The following is a 23,256-nucleotide window of genomic DNA, read 5'->3' on the forward strand; positions in this document are numbered from 1 at the left end:
TCTTATCAAGGCATGATACAGAGGAACAATAACCTGCTTGTCTCTGCTTGTTAAAGAATTTTTCAGCAACCAATTGATTTGACGAGCTGATTTACCCACTTTTGCGATGTGTCCCCTGAACTTCAAGTCCCAATCCACCAACACTCCCAAATCCCTGGCCTCGTCAATCTCCTGGAGTACGGTTCCACCAATGTGATATACTGCTGCTAATCTTTTCACCCCAAATTGCATAACCTTACACTTTGCCACATTAAATTGACATCCATTCTTCTTATTCCAGTCCTCCAAACTATCCAAATCATCCTGCAAAATTTTGACATCCTGTGCACTCACTATTGCGCTACCTAACTTTGCATCATCAGCAAACAAATGAATACTTCCTCTCAGATCCTTTCCTATATCGTTAATGAACAAATTGAACTCTGCGGCACACCACTAGCCACAGGCTGTCTTTTGGACTCTACTCCTGAATAAACCACTCTCTGATATCTCTCCATGCTGCAGTTTACTGATTAGAATTCCGTGTGGTATCCTATCAAAGGCCTTAGCAAGGTCCAGTAGAATCAGTGTAAACCCGTTACCCTTATCCAGTTCAGCCGTCACTGTGTTATAAAATGTGAGCAAGTTACTGAGGCATGATCTACTCTTCACAAAACCATGCTGTCCCCCATACAGTATCCCATTTTCATCTATCCAATCCTGTATTTTCCTCTTGACTATTTTCTCCAAGACCTTGACAACGATTCCTGATATGCTGATCAGTCAGTAATTTACAACAGCAGTCTTTGAACCTCCTTTATGCAGTGGAACTATTTTTCCCTCTTTCCACCCCCTCAGGACTAACCCAGATCCGAGACTCAAATTAAACAAAATGGTCAAGGGCACTGACAATTCTTTAGCTGCTTCGCGTACGAGACGAGCTGGTATACTATCCAATCCCACAGATGTATTGACATTGAGGTTTTGTAAAAGACAATTCACCTCCACTTCATTCACCACAATTCCCATATAAGCTATTGGTTTATTCATTCATCTAGGTGGTGATATCAATGTCACTACCTGAATGATATATTCTTGCAAAGTGCTCACTCAGTAATTCCACTATATCAACTGATTCGGTTACCTCCCTACCATCGGCATTCTTTAAAATCATTCTGCCATACACATTTTTTCTTTTACTTGCAACATATCGAAAAAACTGTTTGAGATTCTCTTTAGCCTGCATGGACAATGGTCTTTCATAATCCGCTTTTGCTTTTCTTACCACTCATTACCTTTCTAGCTTGCGCTTTATATTGTTCATGTGCCTGTCAGTCACTTTTCTCCTTAAATTCCCTCCATAGGTGTTTCTTTTTTTGCAGCTCAAGCTTAATTGTGTTATTCATCCATTTAACCCCTACTTGTTTTATTATTTGGACTCTAGGTATACAGTCAGCCATTGCCTCCTGCAAACACTTCTTAATCGCCTCCCATGCACTTTCAACATCCAGCCCTTGCAGTTTTACATGCCATGGCACTGAATCAATCAAACTCCTAAGCTTGTCAGACAAATTCTCAGATGCAATTACTAGATCAAGCACTCTCTGACCTCTAGTGTTTTCCATTACATGCTGTTGCAGATAGTTATCCCTTAATAACGGCATAAAGTCCAATTCCTTCTTCCCATGTGACCTCTCCTCCTTCCAATCAATGTTACCATAGTTGAAATCTCCCATAATAATTACCCTCCTTCCACTCATTTCTTCTATTTGCTTATGCATACTATCTCCACCATCTATTCCATCACGTGGTCTATAGCAGCACCCAACTGTATATTTTGTTCTGCTAGTCTCAATCTCACACCAAATAGCCTCAAATGTGCTCTTTTCTCTATCCTGCAGTTCCACTTCTATTCTCTTTGGCTGCAGCTCATCAGCTATCATCAATAACACTCCTTCCCCAATTTTATTCTCCCTGTCACTCCTGAAGACACCATACCTCTCACATTCAATCCCACTAGCAATATCATCTTCTGTCAGCCATGTTTCACTAATGCCAATAACTGTGGCCTGGAAGTGCCAATCAAGGCCAAAAATTCTTCCTTCTTGTTCCTAATACTTCTGGCATTAATATACATGAATTGCAGAAATCCATTTGTCCCATCCCTATTTTGATGCCTTATACTAACTATCCCATTCTGATTTGTTGTCCTTCGCACTCGCTCAGGCATATTACACACATTCATACACTCATCTGTCTCCCTAATGTCTGCATATCTACTTATCTGTTATTCAATCTCATTTAGAAGTATAACATCATCCGCATAAAGCAAAGAGCTGACATTAACATCTCCAATTTTGATATCATGTTTAATACCACTTTCCTTCATAATGTGATCCATATAGATAATGAATAACAGAGGGGATAATGTACATCCTTGTCTCACACCAGATTTAACATTAAACCATCTTCCTGTACTTCCTTCAATTCTAACTGCTGACTTACAACTCAAATAAAGAGTAAGTATTGCTTGATATAATGTCCCATTGACACCATATAATTGTAGTGTACTGAATAGCTTCTTTCTTTGCACCTTGTCATATGCCTTTTCCAGATTGACAAAACTTAAACATAGATCTTTGTTATATTCCCATGCTTTCTCAACTATTTGTAAAGTGAATATCTGATCCTGACAGCCTCTATTTGGCCTGAATCCAGCTTGTTCTTCACCAAGTTTTTCTTCCACAATTCTTCTCAACTTTCTCAAGTATACTTGCATAGATCTTGCCAGGAACACTCAGTAGGAAAATACCTCTGTAATTCTCACATTCAGTTTTATTTCCCTTTTTATATACGGGTACAATGAAAGCTCTACTCCAATCATCGGGAATTCGTCCCTCTGTCCAGGCTTTGCAGTGCAGTCACTGCAAGACTTCTATACCACCATACTTCAGCATTTCTGCTCAAATATCATCTACTCCTGCTGCCTTTCCACATTTCAAGCCTTTGATGGCTTTTTCTACTTCAAGTATGGATATGTATTCTGGACTGTATGCCTGTTGAGTGTTTTTTACCAATGTACTATCACTGCTTGTTTCATTTAGCAATTTTTCGAAGTACTTACTCCATACTTCAAGGATATCTTTTTCTCCCATTTTCATGTCACCTTTATCATCTCTAACTCCTTTTACAGCACTCTTTCCTCCATTTCTAAGCTTCTTCAACAACCTCCAGAATATCTTACCACCTTCTTGATATTTATTTTCCATGTTCTTGCCAAAGTCCTCCTTTGTTTAGCTAGTTTTACACAGTGTTTAGCATTCTTGCATTTGTCTCTGCATTCTCTAAGAGCACAAGCTGACTTATTTGCCAGGAACTTTTGATATGCTTTCTTTTCCTTCACTGCCTCTTTAACTTCCTGTGTCCACCATGGAGTTCTGATTTTTCTATCCTTGCAGACAACCTCACCACATGCCTCTCTGGCTGAATCAATCAGTGTTTTCTTCAAGGCTTGCCACTGAATCTCCAAGGCTTGGTTGCTGTTCTCAAACTCTCATTTTTTCTTCAATAATCTTTGTGTGTTTTAGTCTACAGTTCACATCTGAGAGCTGCTCAACTTTTATTCGCTTTAAAATTTTCTTACATGTTATTCTTTTCAATATGAAATTCAATTTCATCCTGATCAAGACTAAATAGTGATCACTTCCAATTTCAAATCCTCTGTACACTGGTGTCCTGCGCCAGGGAGAAGACATCACTATCAACAATAACATAGTCAATGAGACTTTTCTTATTCCTTGCCCCTACTCTCAGTGTGAATTTGTGCACATTTTTATGTTGGAACATGGTGTTAGTAATAACCAGTCCATGTCCTGAGCAGAAATCCAACAGGTATTTGCCATTATTATTAGCTTTGCTCTTTTCTCCAAATTTTCCCAAAATATTTTTGTATGTCTGACAATGTATTTTCCATACTTTCATATTTACAGTATATATATTATTCAAATACAATTGATAAATTTTTTTATAATTGAATTTTTTCTTTAATCACCCAAAAACGAAAAATATTAAAAATGGAAAATATCTGATTAATGGCAAAAAAATTAATGTAAGACAGCAGTATGAGTAGCCATTGAACATTTTATTGTATGTATGTAATTTACAAATTCGACTTATGTAAAATTCAAGTTACGTAAAGGTTTACAGAATGCATTACTTATGTAATTTGGGGGTGTAAGAGTGATATTTAGTGTTAAGGGAAAAACAAAAAACTTGATTAAATTTGGCTGATTGCACAAGAGAACTAACATATTGCAGAAAAGTGCAATTTAAGAGTAAAATGACCTAAGTTTCGAATCCTTGAAGGATCTCTGTTTCGAAGGTCGGGTAAACAGTAGATTACTGCATATATACAGTAGATTACTTGTAAGAGGCCTTTTTTCAATTTAACAACTTTTAAAATTAAACTTTCAAATGAATTCAGTCAGTCAGTAATTGTTATGTAATTAATGAATACCTCAAAGACTCCTCTTTGTTCTTTCAGTAAAAGATGTGTCTTTTACTCAGATTCTATCAGTAATAGGTCTATCTGGAAATACTGGAATACTATATACATCAGCTGTTCGTATTCCTTTTTAATAATATTCTACTGGTTGTTGAAGGTTTTTTTCACTTGGTTATACTATAAATTAAAGATACCAAGAAATTATATACTTGGTTTACTCCTTTTTCAACCTGTCTGCAAGGAGATGTGCTTTGCATTATGGGATACTAAGGCAAGTGATGTGAAGTCATACCATCTTTACCATGAGTTGCCCCTGTCCTGAAAATACTTCAGGCAAAAGCTTTGTTTGCTTACACTTGGATAAAGGATTAAATCAAGTATATAATTTCTTGGTATCTTTAATTTATAATATTCTACTGATATATCAGTAGATGCATAATTAATTAAATTAAAGCCTACCTTCTTTGGAATGATATGGCCCCCAATTTCCACATCCATATCCTGGCAGCGAGCAGTCCAAGGTTCCACCATGGCCACACGTAATGTTTCATCAATTATCTGATGCATGTACCTTAAATGATTAAAAATATATTAAAAAAATAATCTAGTGAGTTCAAGTTTGTACAGTTAGAGAGTTTTTTAAAATTAGCACAGCCATTGTTTAACAAATTTTCCTATTATTATTATCAACTTTCTATACAGAACCATCACTGAAATCTAGTGCAAACCTATGTGTATACTTATTAAGATTGCTTTTACACAGTCTTGCCATAAATACAACTTCCACAAATCACCCTAGTCAATGATGGTTAATATTTCCATAAATTCTCAACTATCCATCTTAAAGAGAAAATTTGACCCTGACAACCTGTATTTGGCATGAACACAGCTTGTTTACCTCCCCCCCCCATGTTTTTCTTCCACAGAATTGCACAGTGAGAAGATTATGAAAGTGTAGCTGTGTAGCATTTCACCAAGTTAGAATGCAGCAACCTTTTATTTTTAAAATGCTAAAAACACTCAGGATCAGTAGAATTTTGTGTATCAGAATAATAACTATTATAATGATACAGAAAACATATCTGACCACCAAAGAACAGGTTGACCATGCTGTGTTAGAACACAACAATAGCTTGTGAGAGCTGTGAAGGCATGCCTCTGCCATAATCCTCTGAAAATGTAGAAATTGATGATGTGAGAGATGAATGTTTAGCAGAAAATGATGTCACATGTACTAACTGATGACCAGGGGAGGGAAGGGGGTGAGAGACTATCATCATTCTACTAGCCACTTCCTAATACCATCACTTATGCAGCAGAGGTTGATAAAATCAAAGGCACTTCTCCAGTGGTATGTGACCAACAGACATGGAGATACCTCTTCACAGATGAGAAGATTTTCACTACTGAAAAGTCATTAACCACCAAAACAATTGGGTATATGCCCCAGATGGTTGCACAGCACCCAGGATTCAGAGAGGTCATCACCCCAGTCAATGATGGTTTGGTATGTGTGTGTGTGGGGGGGGGGGAGTTATATTTTCATAATTTCTCAACTATCCATCTTAAAGAGGAAAATCTGATCCTGGCAACCTGTATTTGCCATGAACCAGACTTATTTTTTCCCCATGTTTTTCTTCCACTATTTTCTTGGTCTCTTCTTAGATATACCTGCATAACTGAGTAGAGCAATTCCTCTGTAATTCTGTTTCTCTTTTTAAAGATAGGTATAAATTAAAGATGCCAATAAATTATATTCTTGGTTTCATCTTTTATCCAAGTGTAAGCAAACAAAGTTTGTGTTATTGGGCTATTTGTATACAGAGGCTAATGACTTCACATCAGTTGCCTTAGTATCCCTTAATGCAATGCATTGTGGGAAGGGCCACTATTCAGACCTTTTGGCCCTTCTGAGTCTGGTTTCACTTCTGGGTCTGGCTCTTGTTGATGAGATCTCAACAAAGGTCAAAACTGGTCTGGGTAGTGGCCCTTCCCATAATGCATAGCATTATACATGTCCATAAGGATATGAGCACTACATTAAGGAATACTACCCAGTCGTGAAGTGACTTCATGTGAAAACTTTGTTTGCTTACACTTGGATAAAGGATGAAACCAAAAATATAATTTCTTGGCATCTTCAATTTATAGTATAACCAAGTGAAAAAAACTTTCAACATCTATCTCTAATCCAAAAATAAGTACTATGAGAGCTCTATTTCAATCATCTGAATTCAACCTTTTGAATTACACAATGCAGCCAAGATTAATCTTTTATTATTCTATATTTGAGCACATTACTTGTCAAATGTCATCAAGCTGTCTTGCCAGATTTCATGTTTTGATGGCATTTTCTGCTTCAAGTCAATATGTACAACTAACTGAATTTCTCTTGAATATTTTCTACCACCATTCTGTCAAATTTTGTTTCACTTTTCAATCTTTCAAAGGAATTACTCCAGATATCTCTGATTCCATTTACAGCCATATCTTTTCTCCATTTATAAGCGTTCCATGTCAACAGCCTCCAGAACAGTTTGCTATCTTCCTAATATTTACCATCCATATTCTTACCAAAGTCTTACCATGACTTTCATTTTGATACTTCCACACTTCATTACTTCACTTAAATTTGTCTCTGTATTCTCTGAGGGCACATGCTGAGTTAGCAGAGGATTTTTTCTTTTCCAGAACTGCCTATGCAACTGACTGAATCAACCATGGAGCTCTGATTTTTCTATCCTTGTAGACAACTTCACTACATATCTCTCTTAGAAAATCAATCAATGTTTTCTTCAGAGTTTGACACTGAGTCTTCAAGGATTGGTTCTTGTTTTCAGTCTTTTATTTTTCTTGAATTTGTACAGAGTTCATTTCTGGTAGATGCTCAACTTTGAATCATTTTGAAACTTTCTTATACACTTTTCTTTTCAATATGACATTCAATTTCATCCTGCTCAACCTTAAATGGTGTTTACTTCTATTTCAAATCTCCTGAATGTTCACAGTATACTGAAGATATCACTATCAACAATAACATTCAATAAGACCTTTTTAATTGAAAGTTTATCTAATTCACGATGCTCCTAAATTTAATGTTTAACATTAAAAGCAATTTTGGCAATGGAATACCTTTATAACAATTAGGCTAAATTTGAAATACCTGTGCAATTTTTTGAAGATAAAGATGGTATATAATTAAAAGTGCTGAGCATGAGGTACTGATAACTGAGTGTAGAAACACGTATCACACAGCCAAAGACATGAATAAAATCAATAACGGAAAAAAAAATCGATACTGAGAAAATGAATTAACAAAACTATGACTTTAAAAGAACTGAAAATAAAGAAAAAAAGGAATAAAAAATGTATTTTATATTCAGAAAACAGTAACATGAGGGGCCATTTGCAGGCCTGGCTGGCCGAGTGGTTAGCATATCCGCTCTTCAGCCAAAAGGCTGCGGGTTCGAATCCAAGCGTGGGCATGGATGTTTGTGATTGAAAATACTACTAGTAGTGGTAGTTGGCAGTAGATGGCATTGGTATAGATGATGAAGATAGTTGCAGTTGGTGGAGATGAAGAGTACCCTCCCTCGATGAGTCATTCAACTCCCTGGAGGTGTTATGTAATAATAATAATTCATTTAAAACATCATCAGATATACATAGTAAAAAACTGAGCCAAGAGGTGGGTTCGAATCCCACCAAGGGCATGGATGTTTGTAATTGTCCTACTAACCAATTAACAAATGTACTGCCGTGATCTGTGTCCTGGCACGGTATGACTCTTGATGTCTTTGTTGCATAAAAAATCATCAACAACAACAACAATAATTTGAACATCCCACATACATTTTATAAAATGTAATAAGAAGAGTTTGAGTGGTTTGAGAGTACTGAGGCATTGGGCTGGTTTTAGAGTAGAGAGAAGTAATTTACTTTGTTTAATTGTCCATAGTGGGGCAGCAAATAGGGTCTTTTTGTGTTTGTGGCACATTGGGTGGTTCTTGAATCTCTAGTGATAAGAAACACTCAATGTGTCATAAATACAGAAACTATTTACCGTTATTCAAGTAACTCTTGAAACCTGACTGGTTTAAATAGGTCAACCAAATTCCTTTTTTTTTTAAAGTTACAAATCTATTATTTACAACTTATCAGGTATTCCAGAATATCCACTTCTTAGGCTACTCTGGAAACCTTGCTCTAGAGAACATGAAACTTTCTGAAGCCACTTCAGGCCTCCTACAAGCAGAGTGATGGTTTTACACCAGGTGATTATTATTATTATTACTATTATTACATGACACCTCTAGGGAGTCAAAGACTCATCGAGGGAGGGTACCTACTCCACCACTCGATCCACCAACTACAACAAACCGCAACTACTTTCATCAGCTAGACCAGCACCACTACCACCGACCACCACTACTAGTATTTTTACAAACAATCGCAAACATCCATGCCCATGGCAGGATTCAACCCTGCAGCCTTCTGGCTGGAGAGATACGCTAACCACTCGGCCAACCAGGCCGGCATTCATCTATCACTTAAAAGCATTTACAAACATCCATGTTCTCAGAGTGGGATTTGAACATACAGTCTCTTGGTTGGAGAGTGGAGAAATTATTCACTGTCATAACAATCTCAATCTCTCAACTTAGTAACTGTGATCATGTTCTTGTGCTGCCACTTTATAACTAGTAACTAGTCAGTTTCCTGACTAGTTATATTCTCGCTTTCACTGAACAACAATTTCTCCAAGTACTTAACACCAAATCCATTGAAGGGTACTTGTAAGCATAAATCCTTTCTACTACTACCAAAAAAACACTGCATACATCAATATACTGAACACTACTTCTCCTGCATAGTCTGTACAGTGAATCATTTGTAATCACAACTTTGTCTCATTTCACTTATTTCATGCCTTGACAAAAGCTCAAATCTTGACTCAGTTTTTATTTCTTTTTATTCCCTCCCTCTTCTCACTCAACACCTTTTATGTCTGCATATGGTATCTATATTTGCCTTCTTCTTCTTATCGTACTTAAAATATAAGGTTTTATCCTCCTTAGAGTTCAATAATAGGTACTAGAAGGTACCTATAATTTCTCTATTAAAGCCATTTGCTTTAAAAGTAAAAGCCAAAATCATATGTTTTAGTTTCTAGTTAAAACATTTAACAAAATACTGTAATAAATTTTATTGCATTCACAACAAGTATTCTGAAATGCTGGTTTTCAGCAGCTAGTTCTGCAGACTTAGTCTAGGACTTTTCTGTACCTTCTTTTGGTGCATCATTTCATCATAGCAGCATTCACTATACCTTCTTATTGGCTGAATAGCAATTATAGTATTTGTAAGTAAGATATCTGCTTTCATCCATATATACACATGAATGAAAACATTACTTCTTGAATACTATAACATATTATTATTAAACTAATTTGAAAAAAAATTCCCACTAGAAAATATTAATTACAAGTATTTTATTTCAAGATACTTACCTTAATTTGGATAGAGTAACTGCAGACAATGGTTTGGAGCCAAGAGTATTTCTGAGTTCTTCTGCAAGTCTGTTTTGAACATCAGGATGGGTGGCTAAGAAATAAATGGCCCAGGTGAGAGCTGAAATAAATATATAAATACAAACAAGAATTAATCACAGCTGGCTGTTATGTTACACTTGTATAGCAATTTTATACAATATCTTTTTAAGAATTTATCTTATTTTCCAAAAGAAAATTTTAAAAAATGGCAATTTTTTTTATTATAATGTCATTTTTTATTTGTCCGTTGTTTCTTTCATTTTCTTTCAATTCTGAAACCCATAAAAGTGAACCATTCAGAAAACTGTTGCCATAATGTGAAGGACACCGAAAATATGTTAGCAATTTTCTGAGTAACTTACTTTTGCAATCTGCCTTGTGAACGTCAACTTCCAATCCATCATCACCTCTTCCTGGAGAGCGGTCTCACCAATACAATACATGAGGTTGATAAGTTTAGCAATGTGTGCCTGAATTGACATGCACCCCTATTCATCTGTCCATAGCAGCACCTGCCCAAATACTTTTATGGCAATATCGCACCAGAGCTCTCAGCCATTACTCTCCCAATTTAGCATAATCAAACAACTAAACATATCCTCTCAAACTATGACCTATAACATTAATATATAAAACAAACAATGACAGTTCTAGAACAGAACCTTATACCTTGTCATCTGTTTCTTTTGGGATACTGCTTCCCACTGGCTAGAGGAGGAGCATATTCTTGCCTATTCACCGAGGAGAAACAAGGTTCAACACAGTACTGTCTGGCAGTAGGAGCCAAAGAGTAACTTCAGAGTAGAAAAGATTACCACACAGTAGAAAACCAGTACAAACAATCATGAAAAATAATGACAAGGAGTCAAAAGAAATGCAAATGACAAAAAATGCATATAAAAACACTTCCTCAACAACTTCACTAACATTTGTAGTTTTTAGTTCCTTAACATAAACTAAAATTGAGTGAACCCAGCACCACTTACAGGCTTCTAAATCTTCTTCTTCTCTTTCATTTATGGTTGGTTGAGTTCCTCAAAGAAGAATTTTTGCCATTTCTTTCTGTCTGCTATCTTTTTATGAAGTTTTATTATGGAGTTTAAGTGGGTGCTTTCGTTAATGTTGTCAATCCATTTTTTCTTGGTCTTCCTCTGCTGGACTGTCCTTCAATTCTACTATTTAATAATATGTTTGGTAGTTTTTCTGGGTTCATTCTTGAAGCATGTCCAAATCAGCTTAGTTGGCTCTTTTTTAGTGCTAATTATTGTTTCTTTTAAAGTTAAGTTCTTCTCTGACTTTTTCATTTGTTTTTCTTTCTGTCCAGTTTTTTCTATTGATTTTTCTTAGGCATTTCATTTCAAAAGCATTGAGTTTATCCGTTTGTTTTTTTCTTAAGATCCAGCATTCGGAGCCACAGAATACCGTGGGAATTACCATTGTTTTATATATCTTTAATTTGAGTTCTTTGCTTAATCTTTTATTGTTCCATATGTTTTGTAGTCTGCCCATTGTTATCCATCCATTATTAATTCGATGTTTGATGGTTTCGAAATAGTCTAGATCTTCAGTGATCATTGATCCTAGGTAATTGAACTGCTTTACTTGTTCTATATTATTGTTTCCTATTTTCATTTGGATTGCTTCCCTTTTTCTTCCTATTACCATTAGTTTTGTTTTACTAAAATTGATTTTTATAGCATATTTGTTACTTGTTGTTTGATGCAGCTTGATCAGGATATTTTCAAATTTTTCCTGGCTGTCTATAGTGATAACTATGTCATCAGCATACTTTAAATGTGTTATATTTCTTCCATTTACAGTTATGCCTTCACACATCTGTAGTCCTTCATCTACTACTTCTTTTAGGTACAGGTTGAATAAATATGGTGACAATGGACAGTCTTGCAAAACTCCTTTTTTAATTGCTATTTGATCTGTTGCTTGTGTTTCTGAATAGTAATTCTTGATACAATCTAATAGGTATTTGTCGAACCCTCTGTCTTCTAGAATTTTAATGAGTTTGCTTCTGTTTATTGAGTCAAAAGCTTATTTGAAGTCGATAAAACAGCAGTAGAGGTTTTTTTTTTTTTTACTCTCTCATAAGATCTGCTAATCTGTTTAGTATAAAAAATGAATCTATTGTGCTTCTGCTATTTCTAAATCCCATTTGCTCTTCTTCAATCTGTTCTTCATAGGAATGTTTAACTCTGTTTTGAAGAATCCTGATATATATTTTATATCAAATGGCTTAAAGGGTGATAGGTCTATAGTTAGTGCAGGATCTGACATCTTTGTCGATGAGTATGATCTGGCCTGTTCTCCATTCTGCTGGTTAATTTCCTTTCTTTATTTTTTTGTTGAACAGTTCCCTTAGGTAATTTATTATGCTTTCTCCCCATTTTTCTAGAGTTGTTTTTGAATGTTGTCTATGCCTGGTGCTTTATTATTTTTCATTTGTTTGATTGCTCTATGTATTTCTTCATTTAGTATGTTTTTAGTGTCAGACGTTTCTTCTGGGTTGAAGGCATCTTGATCTATGTTTTCTTCAGCTGCAAACGTTTCTTTAAAATTATTAGTCCATATTTCTTTTATTGTTTCATGGCAACTTGTTGTGGTTCCATCTTTATGCAATATTGAAACTGGGTTGGGTGAGTATGTTCTAGTTATCTCTTTAACTATTTCATAAATGGTCTTGGAGTCATTTTTTTTTGGTATGATTCTTCACATATTCCTGCCTTTTCTTCTAAATATGTGATTTTTGCTGATCTGCATTTTTTGTCTATTTCTTTTTTTCAAATTTTTATATAATATTCTATTTCCTTCATTATCTTCTTTTGAGAAGTTAGTTTTGGATATTTTTTTTCCTCCTATAAGTCCAAAATCTCTGGTATAAGCCAATTTTTATTTACTCTTGTCTGGTAACCCAGGTGTTTTGTTGCTTTTTCCTTAATAATTTCTTTACCTTTTTTTCCAAGACCCCGATACTGTATCTACAGCAAGATTATTTAATATTTCTTTTAATGTTCTCTGATAGTTAGATCTTGTCAAGTTATCATTGGGTTATGAGATGTCTATCTTCTTTTGTTTTTGGTGGTTTATTCATTTTCTTTGGAAACTGATTTTTAGTTTGGCTGATGGTATTTCATGGTCTGTATTCACGTCAATCTTTTTTAATGTTTTGCCATTTTGGAAGGAATGTTTCCATTTCTTATTAACGATTATATAGTCATACAGTTTTTGATTTCATTGTTTGGTGATGTCCAGGTGTAATTGTGTTATGACCTGTGGTAGAATAAGGTATTTGTGATTAACAATTGATTTATTTTGCAAAAATTAATCAAGTCCTCTCCTCTCTCATTTATCTCTCCATGACCAAATTTTCCCATTACTTCAGCTTTATATTCAGAGTACCGACCGATCTTTGCATTAAAATCTCCCCTAGTAATCAGGATATCTCTTGTACTTGTTTGCCTGATTTCTTCTTGCAGTTGTTCAAGAAATTGGCTGTATTCTGCCTCTTCATGTGATTGGTCTAGGGCATAAACTTCTATTATTTTTATATATATTCCTTTTTCTTTTGCTTTGAATCTTACTGAGATGATTCGAGAGGAAATTGGTCTTACATCAACTATTGAGTTTAGGAGCCATTTTTTAATTACTAAAGCAACATCTTCTCTGTGATGGTTATCTTTCCTTCCTGAGTAAAATATGCTTTGTTTTTTAAGTTGATTTTTCCCTTGCCTGTCCAGTGGGTCTCTGCAACTCCCACTATTTCCCATTTGAACAGTTCAAGTTCTCTCTCTATCAGTTTTAATTTGCCAGGTTTGTACAACATTCTGATGTTGATGGTTGAAATATTATATATGCAGTTTGCGTTCCACACTGCTGTCTTCTCGTCTACTCTCTTCTTCTTTAGTATTCTGCAATTGAGCAGATTCTTCTTTTAGTAGCATAAACTTTCCTTCCACTCTCTTCTATTCTGAGGCTTCTCTTTCAAGGTTGTGTACCTGTCTCCATTGAGCATATATCATCTAGCATTGTTTTCCTTACTCTTCCTCTGGGTCTTTTTCCATCTATTTTACCTTCGATGGCATCTCTGATGATTCCATTCCCTCTCAGAACATGTCCGATCCAGTTTCCCTTGCTTCTTTTTATCCTCCTTAACAGACTTCTTTCTTCTTCTACTCTTTTTAAGACCTCTTCATTAGTTATTTTATAGTTTTCTTTTTTGATTTTGTCCATCCTTCTCCAAATCCACATCTCAAAGCTTTCCAAAACCTTAATTTCTTCTTTCTTCAATGTCCAAGTTTCAGATGCATAGAGGACAATACTCCACACATAACATTTTTTTTTTAGTCTTTTCTTTAAGTTTCTATCCATTTTACTTCTGAATAAATTCCATTTTCTATTAAAGGCATCTCTTCTCATCGCTATTCTTGCTTTTATGTCACTTTTACATCTTCCATCACTGCTAATAACACTTCCTAGATATTTAAATGTCTTTACTTGATTCAATTTTTTCCCATTTATTCTGATATCCATATTTGCCTCTTTCCTTGCTATTTTCATTACCTTTATTTTTCTGATGTTGATTTTCATTCCATAATTGATACAGGATTCCAGTAATCTGTTCAACAGATGTTGTAGTCCTGTTTCAGTGTTTGATAGTAATGCCTTGTCATCTGCATATCTTATTGCAAATATCTGTCTACCTCCAATCTTTATTCCTTCTTCTGAATTTTCCAGTGCTTCTTTTAGCATTGCTTCCGAATACATGATGAACAAAATTGGTGACAGAGAACAGCCTTGTCTTATTCTTCATCCAATTGATACCTGGTTCCATATATGTCTCTCACCATGGCAGTTTGTCCCATATATAGTGAGATAATTAGCCTTCTGTCTTTCCAATCTATACCAATCTTTTCCATTACTTCCACCATCTTATCCCATTTTACATAGTCAAAAGCTTTCTCAAAATCTATATAACAGATGTTAACTTCTTTATTCACTTCTAGACTTCTTTCACTCACTATTCTTAACAGTCTAATCGCATCTCTTGTTCCTCTACCCTTCCTGAAACCAAACTGATCTTCTCCAAGAAATTCTTCCACTTTAGATGCAATTCTTCATGTTAAGATTCTCGCATCTACTGCTGTATGTGGGCTTAAATTAGGTGCATCGGTTCTCCTGCATGCAGTAGCATTATTTCTGGCTGATTCATCTTTAAAGATTTTAGGTACTTAATGCAGCTGGCTTGCTATTCCTCTGCTGCATACCTGTTGGTCTGCAGGAGGTATTTCATTTCCCTCCTACTACTCATTTCTGGGAGGCATTCCCTGATCTGCCACCTGGGGACAAGCTTTCCAGGGGTTACAGGGCACCCCCCCCCCGAAAGGCTTCTAAATCAAACCTGTTAATTCCCACAGAACTTTAGTAGCCTCAACAAATACTGTCCACTTCACTTCAACTATCAAACAGCACTTTACATGATTCCCCCCATTACAAGGGTTTCGTGTAGCCTATTCATCAGATGTAATAGTCCATGTCACAGAATAACAAAACTATTACCTACCTAACTCAAAATCTCTGAGAAACGTTTTTGAATTAATTTGCTCTCTTAGATCATTTCATGTTCACAACTCAAGTTCACAATGTCTAGCTCTTCAATGGACCTATTTTTGACAGCTATCTTAATATCATCTGACATGATGAGATATTTATGCACGCAAGTGTTTTTTCTCAGGGTGATTAATGTTCAAATCAGGACAACTTCAACCATTAATCACATATTTGAGTTGCAAGTCAGCAGTTAAAATTGAAGGAGGCACAGGAAGATGGTTGATGTTAAATATGGTGTGAGACAAGGATGTACACATTATCTCTACTGTTATTCATAATCTCTATGGATTACATTATGAATGAAAGTGGTATTAAACCTGATATCAAAATTGTAGATGTTAATCTTAGCTGTTTACTTTATGCAGGTGATGTAGCAGATGAGAAACTAAGGGAATATATGAGAATCTATATTTAATTTACTGATCTCAAAAAAAAGCATATGAAAAAAAAAATATAAAAAAAGCATAAAAAATGAAGCATATTTCCCTAAGTGCTTAGTTTTTCCCTAAGAACTCAAGGAAAAACTGTTCAAAACACCATAAATCTATATGGTGTAAATGGAACCAACTGCAAAACTCTTCAAAACTTATACTTGAAGTTACAAATTAGCAGTCAGAATTAAAGAATGCACGTGGAAATGGATGGTTTGATGTCAATTCACATATAAGTTAGTTGTTGTCGCGATATTGTGTATTTTGGTTACCGAGAAGATGGGGGTCAGAATCGAATGCATAATGGTGCAAAACAAGACGAAGGATAAGTTTTCATTATTTAGTTATTTCATTTTATTTATTTATATTTAGTGTACTTAAATGTTTTCTGTTTGCAATTGTTTGTACTTTTTCTTATAGTTATACTCCCTGATACTTATTTAGCATTTATTTTTTGACACTAATTAGTGAGACTATTTTAAATAATGGTGGCAGCGACAGTTAAAATTACAAATGGCGTATCGGCAAGTTCCCCTCCACACACACGCCATTTAAGGACTCCATTTTGCACGATATCATACAGGATTTTGTAGCATGCGGGACTTGTGGAATGTATGCGTCCCGGCGATTGTATATGTGGCAGGAGAAAAAAGGGGGAAAACATATATGCACAAAATGCAGGCAATAGGAGGAACTTGGTGATTTAGAAATGACCATAACTGACCTCGTTGAGACTATAACTAACCTTGATGAGTCAGAGATGGGAGATTTTCCACGAAGAGAGATGATGACTATGATAGAGGGTGAGAGAAGTATGAATAAAATAATAAGAGTGGGGAGTATGGAAAGGTTGAATGATTCTGAAGTTTTAGGAGATAGTCTCAATTGGAAGGATGAATGGCGAACAAGAGTGGCTGACTTACAGAGAGAGAGATAGATGATGAGCTGAAAGAGTAGGTGGAATGTCTGGGGAATGAGATGAGAAGTGTGAAAAATGAAATTAAGCAAATGGAAGAGACGAATGCAAGGTGAATCAGGGGAGGAGTGAGAAAGAGTTATGAGAATGAGAAAAGAGGAGAGAATAGGAACAATAGTAGAGGAGAGGGATTGAGAGAGAGTTGTATGAATGATAGAAGAGATGAGAATAGGATAAGTGGAAGAGAGGGAATGAGTGTCAGATACAGGAATGATAGAAGAGGAAAGAATGGAAACAGCAGGAAGGAGGGAATGAGAGGAATGCAAGGGAGCACATGGACTAGAGATAGAGTGATGTCAGGAAGGCAGGTAAGTAGGGGAGCACAGAGAGAAACTGTTACAAGAGAGAGAGTGAGGGATGCATGTGAGCAATCGAGGAATACGGCGGTAAGAGGTGTAATGTATGGGGATTCAATGATCCGTGGTGTTCAAGATAGGATGTGTGAGGAGTGTTTTCCAGGAGGAACGATAGAAAGTGTGGCTATGGCAATTAAGTGAAGAGGTGAAAGGGCGGATGAGATGATTGTGATGGTGGGAACAAATGACTTGAGTGGTGGTGTAAATAGGGCAGCGAGAGATATGAGATTCTTGCTTGAGGCTGTATGAAAGAAGACACAGAGAGGAAAGATAGTGTGTGTGTGTTGCCTAGGTATGATAATGTCGAGCTGAGCAGAAGAGCAGTGATATTGAATGGCATAATAGCGAGAATGTGTCAGAAGAGAGGATTCGAATATGTGGATGCTTGGAGTGTGTTTGAGAGCAGAGAGGAATTGTATGCGAGAGACCGCTTGCATTTGAATGAGGAAGGACGTAGGCATCTGGAGAGATTGCTATACTGAACAAGTCAGTGTGTCCCAGTGTGGATGGTAGCAGGGGTGGCCTCTTGTGGGAATGAGTACTTGGGAGAAAGGGAACGACATCAGGTAACGCTGAGCCCAGTGGAGTCTAGAGAGGATAATGCTGGGTATAGAAACAATGGCATTTTTATGCTTTATACCAATGCCAGGAGTATTTGGAATTGGTGGCACTGATAGCTGATAGCATCAGCCTGGCCAAAGATTATTGGGATCACAGAGACGTGGTTAGCAGAAGAGGATATAATAACAGGAATAGAAGTTGCTGGGCAGCATTTTTCGGCAGGATAGGAAGGGAAAAAGTGGTGATGGAGTACTGCTTATGATAAGTGACGACCTATTCCTCTAAGAGTAGAGGCTTTGGAAGGCTGTGACATTGATGATTTCGAAAGCATATGGTGTGAGGTGGAGGTGGGCAAGACAGGATATATAGTGGGATGATGCTACAGACCAAGGAGCACAGAGGGTGGGGACCAGGAGATGTTGAGACAGTTGAGCATGGCAAGTGCAGGAAGAACCATTGTCATGGGAGATTTTAACTACAGCAGTATAGATTGGGGAAAGGAAGATGCATGTAGCAATAAGGGAATGGAATTTCTAGAATTCTTGATGGACAATGTCTTAGGCAACATGTAACAGAGGGAACAAGAGATTCAAGAGTTTTGGATTTGGTTATAGCATCCGAAGAACTGATAATAATCGAGATGACATCTCTCCCACCAGTTGGTGAGAGTGACCATATGGTTTTGACTTGGAAAATGAATAGACATGCAGGAGTATCAAAGAGATGGGAACATATGTGGAATTATAAAGTAGGTGATTATAATAGTCTTAGATGTCAACTTGGCAAAGTTTCGTGGAGGGAGGAATTGGAAGGCCGTGATATCATTAGTGCTTGGGAAATTGTGAAGGAATATTTGTTATCAGCAACAGTAAGCTGTATTCCACGAGTGAAGAAGAGGACACCATTTGGAGTAAGGTGGATGACAAACAATATTAAACAGGAGCTACATGCGAAAAAGAGGCTATGGAAGAGATATAAGGAGACAGGTCAAGAGACGATGCATGAAGAATATAAGACACAGGCCAGAATAACATGTTAACAAGCCCTGTTGCAGTAGAAAGTCAGCTGATTAAATTTATGAGAGTTGTTTGAAAAGTTTGGTAAATTTCTAATAGACAGCAACACGATTCGTTCATTCATACCAGTGTCAGCATGTAGCATCTTTTTCATGACCCCTGGCAAAATTTTAGCCACATGCGATGCACAGTTTTCATTTGGCAAATATTTAAAATGACCATGTTTGCATTTTTCATAAAAATGGAGAAAAATGAGTTTTGTGCAGTGATAAAACATTTTTATTTGAAGAAGTGGACAGCCGTGCAGATCAAAGCCGAGTTAGATGCAGTTCTTGGGGACTCTGCACCAGCATTAAAGATTATTTATTTTTTGGTTTAAACGTTGTCATAAGTCCACCGAAGATGAAGCTTGCTCCGGACTCCTGACTGAGGTCACTACGAAGGAAATGATTGACAAAATCCAGGGTATCATTATGGAAGACCGCCGAGTGAAAGCGCGTGAGATTGTAGACATCTCAAATGAATGGGTGTATAATATCCTGCAGAAAAAATTGCACATGAAAAAGCTGTGCACGTGATGGGTGCCACAATTGTTGACTGTCGATGAAAAATGCATGCGAAAAGACATTTCAACACAGTGTTTAGAAATGTTTAATCGCAATTAACAGGATTTTTTGTGTTGATTTGTGATTATAGACAAAACTTGGATCCAGCACTACACACCTCAGTCCAAGCAGCAGTCAAAACAGTGGACAATGCCCAGTGAAAGAGTACCAAAAAAAGCGAAGACCGTTTTGTCAGCTGGGAAGGTGATGGCCACTGCTTTTTGGAATTCCTGAGGAATTATCATGATAGACTATTTGAAAAAGGGTAAGACAATAACAGGAGTCTATTATGAGTCATTGTTAGACTGTTAAAAAAGAAGAACTGAAGAAAAAACGGCCAAGATTGGAGCACAAAAAAGTGCTCTTTCATCAAAACAATGCACCATCTCACACATCGGCTGTCGCAATGACAAAATTGCACAAATTGAAATTTTAATTGGTTCCACATCCACCATATTCTCCAGACTCGGCCCCATGTGACTTCTTCTTGTTCCCAAATTTAAAAATTTGGCTCCGGCAGAAAAAAATTTCTTTGAATGAGGATGTCAATGACTATTTTGCACAATTTGACAAATCCTACTTTTTAGATGGGATGAAAATATTGGAAACTCGCTGGACCAAATGTGTAGACCTCGATGGAGACTATGTTGAGAAATAAAGGTGATTTTTTTGCAAAAAAATGTGTTTAACTTATTTTTTTACCAAACTTTTCAAACAACCTGTAGATGGCACAAGAGAAAAATCAGTAAAAACACATCATATTAACAACATACAGAACAGTGTTAAAAACAAAGATAAAAAAAAAAGACATCATAATAAAAATGAAGATCGGAAAAGAACCTGATATTACTATTCAAAAATGTGTGAGCAGGGCAAGCTGCTCAAGTTATATGGTAACTTAAACAGACCAGGAGATAAAAATTGGCATGGATTTCTTTTCTTTCATAAAAGAAATAAGTACTCTACATGTTTTATTTACGGTTTTTGTAAAATTTTATGTCTAGCATATACCTTGATGTTAGTTTCAGATATTATGTATATAGGCTTCATTTTGGAAATTCCTGATATAGGTGATTGATACAAGTGCAATCTTTAATCTGGAAATGCTTGTGCCAGTAATTTTTTACTATTGTTTAAAAAAGATCACACATACAAACACAGAACAAATCTTCCAAAAATGTTACCATTACCTACCAGAGGCTACAGAATGATGCTTAAAAATGAGCGTCACAACATCATCTATTAATTCTTCTTGTGACAAACTACAATTTGTTAAGGATTTCAGGAAAGTAACATCCATGTCTCCTGAAATATTTTTTTGTAATTCCACAGCTTCCTGAACTGCAATTTTGAGATTCGTGATTGCTAGAAACATAAAGCAGACATAAAGCATGGGGAAAAAAAAAAAAAAAAAAAAATATATATATATATATATATATATATATATATACACACACAGAAAAAATAAAATCTCATACTTTTAATGTAACGAATGATAAAAATAAATTTTTTAAATAAAAGATACAACCACACATGTTGTTATTATTATTTTTATTCTTAGAGTACTCCACAAAATCCTGGAACCCACTCAGAGCCATTCTAACTCTATCACATGAATTCTCCTGAAATTTATTCATACTCAATGAACTCACAAAATATCATTTGTAAATTTGTTCTTAATTTTGCTAAACATGCTCTAGTCAACTTCCAGATATGACTCGTTCTTTCATCTCCTGCTATACATTGAAAACTCCCAGTATCACTGAAAATCCCAACAGCCCAAAATCTCAATGGCCACAGCCCAAAATCCTGACATGCTAATTGCATTTAAAAGAACAAAGTTAAGAGTCCACATCTCAGAAAACTATTTCCAAGTTTATTTTCCAACTTTATTTGAACACATATTGCAGTTATGCAAACAGTATATGATACTGTTAATATTTTGTCATATTAACGAATAATAATAATTATTATTATTATTATTATTACGGGGTATCTCCATGGAGTCAGTAGACTCATCGCGGGAGACCCAAACTAGCAAAACAATATCTGTCATATCTCTTCTTGAATTCATTTACAGACGAAGAGCTCACAACTAAGTCAGGCAATGAATTCCACTCATTCACCACCCTCCAGGCAAAAAAACCTTGTTCTGACACCTTTGTTAATCACACCCTTCTTTAATTTCCAGAGATGACCTCTTGTTCTTCCATCACTATCACACAGCTGAAACATTTCCCCTGCATCAATCCTATAAAAACCTTTTAGTAATTTGAATGTTTCTATCATATCCCCTCTTCTTCGTCTATCAACCAATCTCTGCAATCCACAAGCTCTCAATCTATCAATGTAGGGAGCATTTTTTATATCACTCACCAACTTGGTCACTCTTCTCTGAACCCTCTCCACAGCCTCCTCATCTCCAAGGAATCCAGGTGACCAGACCTGAGCACAGTAATCCAAATGTGGAAGTATCAATGCTTTATAAAGGGGAATAATAACCTCTTTATCTCTGGATGTCAGTGTGTTCCTCAACAACCAAGTAATCCTATGTGCAATCTTGGACACCTTAGCAATGTGTCCTCTGAACTTCATCTCCCTATCTACCAATACCCCTAAGTCCCTAGCCTCATCAATCTCTTGGAGTACCTTTCCATCGATGTAGTACACAGATGGTAATCTTTTAATCCCAAAATGCATGACTTTACACTTTTCCACATTGAACTGACATCCATTTTCTTTTGCCCATTTTACCAGCTTATTTAAATCCTCCTGCAAACTTTCAACATCAGCTTGATTTTTTATTGCACTACACAACTTTGCATCATCAGCAAACAACTGAATATCTCCCTTTAAGCCGTTTCCTATATCATTTATATACAAATTAAACAACATTGGCCCAAGCACAGAGCCCTGAGGCACACCACTGGTCACCTGCCTCATTCTGGACTCGGCTCCTCCATACACCACCTTATGGTATCTCTCCCTGAGCCATTCTCCTATCCATATCACCAATTTAATATCCATTCCCATCTGCTCCAATTTACGTAACAGTGTTCTATGGGGTATCCTGTCAAAAGCCTTAGCAAAATCTAGAAGTACCACTGTGTAGTCAGTTCCTTTGTCCAACTCAGATGTTATTCTATTATGAATAGTTAATAGATTGCTAGGGCAGGATCTACCTTTAACAAAACCATGTTGGCCTCTATAGAGTATCATATCCTGATCCACCCATTCTTGAATTTTGTCTTTAACACATACATTACATACACAATTTGTGGTAGTGGTATTGCACACATTATATCTTTATAAATATCTTTATAATATTTATAAAGATATACTGTGTGCAATACCACTACCACAAAAGTAATCAATCCATCAAAGATCTATTTTCATGATCATTCATAACCATTATTATTACTATTTCTCTCTCTCTCTCAACTGTTGCCTTTTTACATTTTAGACAGGGTTCACCATGAAGTATGCATTTGGTCTGATTATTCGCATGCTGTTGTTCTTTCTGAAATTCCTCATTGATCCTATATATGCCAATATATGCTTGTCCAACTATAAATTCCCATCTTCTATGCCAAGCCTCAACAAAGTTTTGGGTGCATGGAATTCCTAGCTCAATGGAATCGCAATTGAACCATATGA

General features: G+C 36.1%; 1 protein-coding gene across 1 annotated transcript in view; it reads right to left on the bottom strand.

Moving 5' to 3' along the window:
* Window positions 1-23,256, bottom strand: part of LOC150100366 (cytochrome P450 20A1-like) — a 185,839-nt gene that overhangs the window by 23,149 nt on the left and 139,434 nt on the right. Inside the window, exons 7-9 of the mRNA XM_090402738.1 lie at window positions 20,794-20,964; window positions 9,994-10,114; window positions 4,943-5,054 (exon numbers count right to left, since the gene is read on the bottom strand). Of these exons, the coding sequence (XP_090258864.1) occupies window positions 4,943-5,054; window positions 9,994-10,114; window positions 20,794-20,964 (404 nt within the window). The remainder of the gene's footprint in view (window positions 1-4,942; window positions 5,055-9,993; window positions 10,115-20,793; window positions 20,965-23,256) is intronic.

The sequence above is a fragment of the Typopeltis vanoorti genome, chromosome 13, assembly GCF_054136105.1.
Source record: "Typopeltis vanoorti isolate ZY-2024b chromosome 13, IOZ_Tvanoo_1.0, whole genome shotgun sequence".
Lineage (NCBI taxonomy): Eukaryota > Metazoa > Arthropoda > Arachnida > Uropygi > Thelyphonidae > Typopeltis > Typopeltis vanoorti.